Source organism: Neoarius graeffei, chromosome 1 (assembly GCF_027579695.1).
Source record: "Neoarius graeffei isolate fNeoGra1 chromosome 1, fNeoGra1.pri, whole genome shotgun sequence".
NCBI classification, from domain to species: domain Eukaryota; kingdom Metazoa; phylum Chordata; class Actinopteri; order Siluriformes; family Ariidae; genus Neoarius; species Neoarius graeffei.
The window spans coordinates 41,388,489-41,395,591 of NC_083569.1; the positions used below are offsets into that span (position 1 = coordinate 41,388,489).

The window sequence follows — 7,103 nt, forward strand, 5'->3', positions numbered from 1 at the left end:
TGACAAGGGTCAAATTGTGATGGCTAGATGACTGGGTCTAAGCATCTCCAAAATGGCACATCTTGTGGAGTGTTCCCGGTACACAGTGGTTAGTACCAACCAAAAATGGTCCAAGGAAGGACAACCGGTGAACTGGCGACAGGGTCATGGGTGCCCAGGGCTCATTGATTCTGATGGGGCACAAAGGCTAGCCCCTATGATCCAATCCTACAGAAGAGATACTGTAGCACAAACTGCTGAAAAAGTTAATGCTGGCTAAAACAGAAAGGTGTCACTGCATACCAGGAACACCCCACAAGATGTGCCATTTTGGAGATGCACAGACCCATTCATCTAGCCATCACAATTTGGCCCTTGTCAAAGTCGCTCAGATCCTTACACTTGCCCATTTTTCCTGCTTCCAACACATCAACTTTGAGAACTGACTGTTCGCTTGCTGCCTAATATATCCCACCTTTTGACAGGTGCCATTGTAATGAAATAATCAATGTTATTCACTTCACCTGTCAGTGGTCATAATGTTATGGCTGATTTGGTGTATATATATTGTTATTATGATCATTATCATGATATCAGTCAATAGATTTAACACATCATGAAATACAACACATTTTGTAAGCAGGTCGCCACACATCCCTGCCAGCAAACACAAGCATGTCAAAGCAGCAGAAAGCCGTGACTGCTAGAAAAACCTCATTGACGTTTTCGAGTCCTTGCCAATATTCACATGCATAGTAGATCCTGAATGCCTGGTATGGCACAAAGCAAATGAGCATGATCAACACAAAGCACAGGCTTTTGACCTGAGCCCAGAACTCTTGATGAACCCATGAGACAGCTCCATGTTTTCGGTACACACACCACAATATGTAACACTGAAATGAGGCCAAGGTCACCGCGATCAGCAGCACCACAGCGCAAATGATGTAGTTCAGCACTTTCACATCTGGATTATTAAGAGCAATTCCAAAGGCAAAGCACTGATTATCATCTGTAGCATTTGTTCCTGATCCATACGTGATGGTAGAAGGGATAACAATAGCCAAAATAATGGCCCAGACGGTCACACTGGTTATTACAGCATGCAGATTCCGGTAGAATTCCAGTCGGTATTTCCATTCAAAGTAAGACAGGTATCGTGTGCATAGGATGATGGCGTAGAAGATGAAACTGAGGTACATGTGCACGTGAAGCATGCTGCTGACCAGCCTGCAAAAGCTGAAGCCTAGTTTCCAGTGACCAGAGGCATAGTAGTAGACACGGAAGGGCACAGTGCAGAGGAAGACCATGTGTACCACCAGTAGGTTGATCACTGATACTCTGGTGACAGACAGCATGTTGGACGTAAGGGTGGTGCTCATCATTATCACCCCAGTGATCCCGCCAATTAAGACAAGCACGTAGAGAACCACCAAACTGATCCTGTATTCGTTCGGTAGGGTGGGGTCAGTCTGTGACAGATTTGCTCTGTTGTTTAATATTTCACTCCTAAAAAAAGGCAATAATCAGGCATCATTTATCAAGTCTTGGCAATCACAGCTTGAGTTGCATTACTACTGAAGAGGTTTTTACTTTTAAATGGCATATTAGAAGGTGGCATTGTAGGATGATGGTAGAAAATATATCACTTGAAACAGATTTTTAGGTAATTAATGACCAAGAACTCTCATTGAGAATTGGAAATCCAGTTTCATGTATTGTAAATAATAAATCTGGAATGGTGCCACATATATAACAATATTTACAGATTATGCAAGAGTCATTAAAATGTAATGTGATACACAGAGCATAGTTCCAGCTGAAGTTTAATCAGAGTTGAGACAGATTAGGCAAACATGTTCATGCTACTAAGGTGATAAAAACAAAAAGAAAAATGTTGTTTTTACTGCCGTCATACCTGCAAACTTAAGTGTGGGCATTTGGAGGAAATGTTCAAAGTTTATTGTAATCATGTCAATGGACATATGAGCTGAAGCAGAAGTTGTTAAAGACTTCCCTTATTGTGGATTGCAGAAGATTAGTTCTAAACAATAGTTTGCAATACAAATAAAAAAGGATGTTGACTCAACATTCACGCCATATCATTAGGAATCCTAATTGAGCAACTGGGTTTCTAAACAAAAAACCATAAAGTAGAAGTAAAAATATACAATACATAGCATGCCTGACTTATTTCACCTAATATAGTGGGTGCTCATTTTTAAATCTTTCAGCGTTTTGAAACTGCAACATACAGTTAGGTCCATAAATATTTGGACAGAGGCAACATTTTTCTAATTTTGGTTCTGTACATTACCACAATGAATTTTGAACAAAATAATTCAGATGCAGTTGAAGTTCAGACTTTCAGCTTTAATTCAGTGGGTTGAACAAAATGATTGCATAAAAATGTGAGGAACTAAAGCATTTTTTAAGCACAACCCCTTCATTTCAGGGGCTCAAAAGTAATTGGACAAATTAAATAATTGTAAATAAAATGTTCATTTCAGGGGTGGCACGGTGGTGTAGTGGTTAGCGCTGTCGCCTCACAGCAAGAAGGTTCTGGGTTCGAGCCCCGTGGCCGGCGAGGGCCTTTCTGTGCGGAGTTTGCATGTTCTCCCCGTGTCTGCGTGGGTTTCCTCCGGGTGCTCCGGTTTCCCCCACAGTCCAAAGACATGCAGGTTAGGTTAACTGGTGACTCTAAATTGACCGTAGGTGTGAATGTAAGTGTGAATGGTTGTCTGTGTCTATGTGTCAGCCCTGTGATGACCTGGCGACTTGTCCAGGGTGTACCCCGCCTTTCGCCCGTAGTCAGCTGGGATAGGCTCCAGCTTGCCTGCGACCCTGTAGAACAGGATAAAGTGGCTAGAGATAATGAGATGAGATGAGATGTTCATTTCTAATACTTGGTTGAAAACCCTTTGTTGGCAATGACTGCCTGAAGTCTTGAACTCATGGACATCACCAGATGCTGTGTTTCCTCCTTTTTAATGCTGTGCCAGGCCTTTACTGCAGCGGTTTTCAGTTGCTGTCTGTTTGTGGGCCTTTCTGTCTGAAGTTTAGTCTTTAACAAGTGAAATGCATGCTCAATTGGGTTGAGATCAGGTGACTGACTTGGCCATTCAAGAATATTCCACTTCTTTGCTTTAATAAACTCCTGGGTTGCTTTGGCTTTATGTTTTGGGTCATTGTCCATCTGTATCATGAAACGCCGACCAATCAGTTTGGCTGCATTTGGCTGGATTTGAGCACACAGTATGTCTCTGAATACCTCAGAATTCATCCGGCTGCTTCTGTCCTGTGTCACATCATCAATAAACACTAGTGACCCAGTGCCACTGGCAGCCATGCATGCCCAAGCCATCACACTGCCTCTGCCATGTTTTACAGATGATGTGGTATGCTTTGGATCATGAGCTGTACCACGCCTTCACCATACTTTTTTCTTTCCATCATTCTGGTAGAGGTTGATCTTGGTTTCATCTGTCCAAAGAATGTTCTTCTAGAACTGTGCTGGCTTTTTTAGATGTTTTTTAGCAAAGTCTAATCTAGCCTTTTTATTCTTGAAGCTTATGAGTAGCTTGCACCGTTCAGTGAACCCTCTGTATTTACTTTCATGCAGTCTTCTCTTTATGGTAGATTTGGATATTGATACGCCTACCTCCTGGAGAGTGTTGTTCACTTGGTTGGCTGTTGTGAAGGGGTTTCTCTTCACCATGGAAATTATTCTGCGATCATCCACCACTGTTGTCTTCTGTGGGTGTCCAGGTCTTTTTGCATTGATGAGTTCACCAGTTCTTTCTTTCTTTCTTTCTTTCTTTCTTTCTTTCTTTCTTTCTTTCTTTCTTTCTTTCTCAGGATGTACCAAACTGTAGATTTTGCCACTTCTAATATTGTAGCAATTTCTCGGATGGGTTTTTTCTGTTTTTGCAGCTTAAGGATGGCTTGTTTCACCTGTATGGAGAGCTCCTTTGACTGCATGTTTTCTTCACAGCAAAATCTTCCAAATGCAAGCACCACACCTCAAATCAATTCCTGGCCTTTTATCTGCTTAATTGAGAATGACATAATGAAGGAACTGCCCACACTTGCCCATGAAATAGCCTTTGAGTCAACTGTCCAATTACTTCTGGTCCCTTTAAAAACAGGGTGGCACATGTTAAGGAGCTGAAACTCCTAAACCCTTCATCCAATTTTAATGTGGATACCCTCAAATGAAAGCTGAAATTCTGGACTTTATGCCCATGTCCATTATATCACTATAACTTGAATATGTTTCAGTAAACAGGTAAAAAAACCCATTTGTGTCAGTGTCCAAATATATATGGACCTAACTGTAACTGTAATTCCTGTTTTGTTTAATTAAAAGTCAACACTGGAAATATTCCCATGCACATACACTATATAGCTAAAAGTATGTGGACACCTGACCATCACACCCGTATATTAAATACAAATTGCAGTTTACTGACATTTTTGTTGCAGACAGCAATATTAAAAAAAAAACATATCCATAATTCATTCATTCATCTTCAGGAACCACTTCATCAAAGTGTCATTCATGGTAGAACAGGAGCCTGTATGATAGAATAATGGCAGGAACACACCTTTGATGGGCTGCAAGTCCATGGCACGGCCAGTGACAAACTATTTGTGGAGATCAATGTTAACAAGAAGACAGAGTCATCTATATCCCCGCCCTATATACTAACTATATACCAAGTTTCAAGATATTATTTGTCACATTTTTCAAGTTCTGCTGCAGGAAACCAACCCAACCTCTTTACACTGACCTCAGCAGAAATTTCTCACATTTCTTAGTATCAAAAGGCACATATATATTACTTAATCAACACATATACCAACTTTCAAGACCATACCACTCATAGTTTTCAAGTTCTGCTCCAGAAACAAAACTGACCCCTAAGACTAACCTGAGAGGCTGTCTGAAATTGTTTCCATGGAAACATGAACAATTAAAATTTCTCAAATTTATTAATATGAAAAGGCACATCTACATCACCTTGTTAACATGTATGCCAAGTTTCAAATCCATATCATGAATAGTTTTGGATATATGCTCCAGAAACTAACACTGCTCTTAGAAACTAAGTCAAAATCTATTTTTTATGTAAAAATTTGAAAAATACTTTTTTTTTTCCAAAAATCCAAAATCGCAAAAGACACCAGTTCACATGTTGCTTGATATGTATACAAAGTTTCACAAAGATATCTTCAGTAGTTTTAAAGATATGGCCTGGAAACGAACACGTGACCGGATGGACGCATGGAACCCGTTTATATACTGTAATCATATACCCAAACAAAGTTTGTGCAGGGGATAATAACAATGTATTAGTAGATTATAAATAAAAATAAGCAACTACATTATATACATATTATATTATATAAATACTGTATTATTATATATCTTATATACAGATAAGATAACTTTTCTAAAAAAATGAATGAATGAACAAACAAACAAATACATGCAGTAAATATTTTTAATCAATATTTTTTCTTTTTTGTTATTTACTAAGCTTAACAATGCACACTATTACACAAAGATATAATGCAAACAGCATAAAAACACACTGTTAATTGGATTAATTGCACTATATATCCAAAACAAACTGAGCTCATTCAATAGTGTTTGCTTGTGTTTAATGTTAATCCATATTCAAGTTCCTTACACTCATAACTACACGCATTTCCTATCAACCTCTCGACAGTAGTCTTTTCCTGTTTGTCCTTTACCTTCTCAACATGTAACGGTGCACATAAGATTCAAGTGTATTATAATATCAAACAACACATTGTAATGATATGTTTTAATATGATCAAGACACAAGTATAACACATTTCTGTGAAATGTTTTGCAGTATATAATGTATTTACCATATATATTTTACTTTAAAGATACTCACCCATGCATTCTTGAAATACTAGTTTATGTTTTCAGTACAAGAAGTCAAATTCACTGAAGTTAAAAATCAGTGTGTAGCTTCTCTCTGCCGTCCTGATGTGAACCAGCCCTCACATACTTGAGGAAGTGCTGCCAATGAGATTAAAGATTAACAAAAGTATTTAACTGGAAAATTATGGGCATTCACTGTACTTTTAAAAGTATTTCCTTTCCCAACTCAGTACAGGAAGAATAGAGACCATATAATAGAAACCAGGAAGAAAAAGAGTAGTCAGTTTATCAGAAGTAAGTTTATCATAAATAAGCATCAAGACAGAGAATGAAAATACAGTGTCAAAGACATAATAGTAATATACTGCACATATTACGATAAGATAGGAATTCGTTACCGTTTAAGTGAACTTTAAACCCTCTCCAAATGAAGATCAAAATACAAGTCTTTCCTTTCAGAAGAGTTGATTAAACTTCAACAAATAAACACAGCATGTGGTACAAGGAAGCAGAAAGGATTATTGAGACACTGTGCAAGTTTCCTCTGATGCAAATTCAGTGTAGCCAAACAATGAAGGTAAACATTAGGGTGCATCAGTTGCATACATGTCAACCTTTGGTCAATCAAACCTGTATAACCAACCTCCAAAATCCGTATTTCCCTTATAAAATCCGTATAAGATGCAAATTAAAATAATTTACCTAAAATTTGAATGATAATTAACAATGATATATCCAAGTTACTTTTTATTCAATGGGTGAATATCATTGGGGAGTGCCTTTTCAGGCCCAGGATTTCCATAAATTCAAATCTTAATTTCCCATTCTTTTTAGGTCCCATTAGAAATAATTGACATTCAACATTATGAAATGAGTATTTACTGAGCTCCTGCACATTTTTTAAATTAATTATGGGATATTAATTAGAGCGTAAACCATATAATGCGTCCACCCTGTCATGGACATATGCAATTCTGTTAAAATGTGTTTTCATTATAATAGTAACATAAAAATAGACTTTTCTGATAGGTATAATGTCCCCTTTTCCTACTGAGGGTTATTAATTTCATTTTTTTAATTATGAATTAATAAAACTCTGTGCAAACTGTCAATTTTAAAGGAACTCTTACCATCCGCAGATATGTTTTCGTCAATTTTGATAAAACGGTGATATTTGGATGGAATTCTTACTTCCATGTTATTG

The 7,103-nt window shown here is 37.8% G+C and overlaps 1 protein-coding gene across 1 annotated transcript; it reads right to left on the reverse strand.

Moving 5' to 3' along the window:
- Nucleotides 1–517: 517 nt before the first annotated feature.
- LOC132887467 (probable G-protein coupled receptor 141) lies at nucleotides 518–6,374 on the reverse strand. Its single transcript, XM_060922949.1, has 3 exons — nucleotides 6,298–6,374; nucleotides 5,910–6,037; nucleotides 518–1,488 (listed from the first exon to the last, which is right to left on the reverse strand). Exons 2-3 carry the CDS (start codon nucleotides 5,915–5,917, stop codon nucleotides 594–596), a joined length of 903 nt encoding a protein of 300 aa, XP_060778932.1. The 5' UTR covers nucleotides 5,918–6,037; nucleotides 6,298–6,374; the 3' UTR covers nucleotides 518–593.
- Nucleotides 6,375–7,103: the final 729 nt, after the last annotated feature.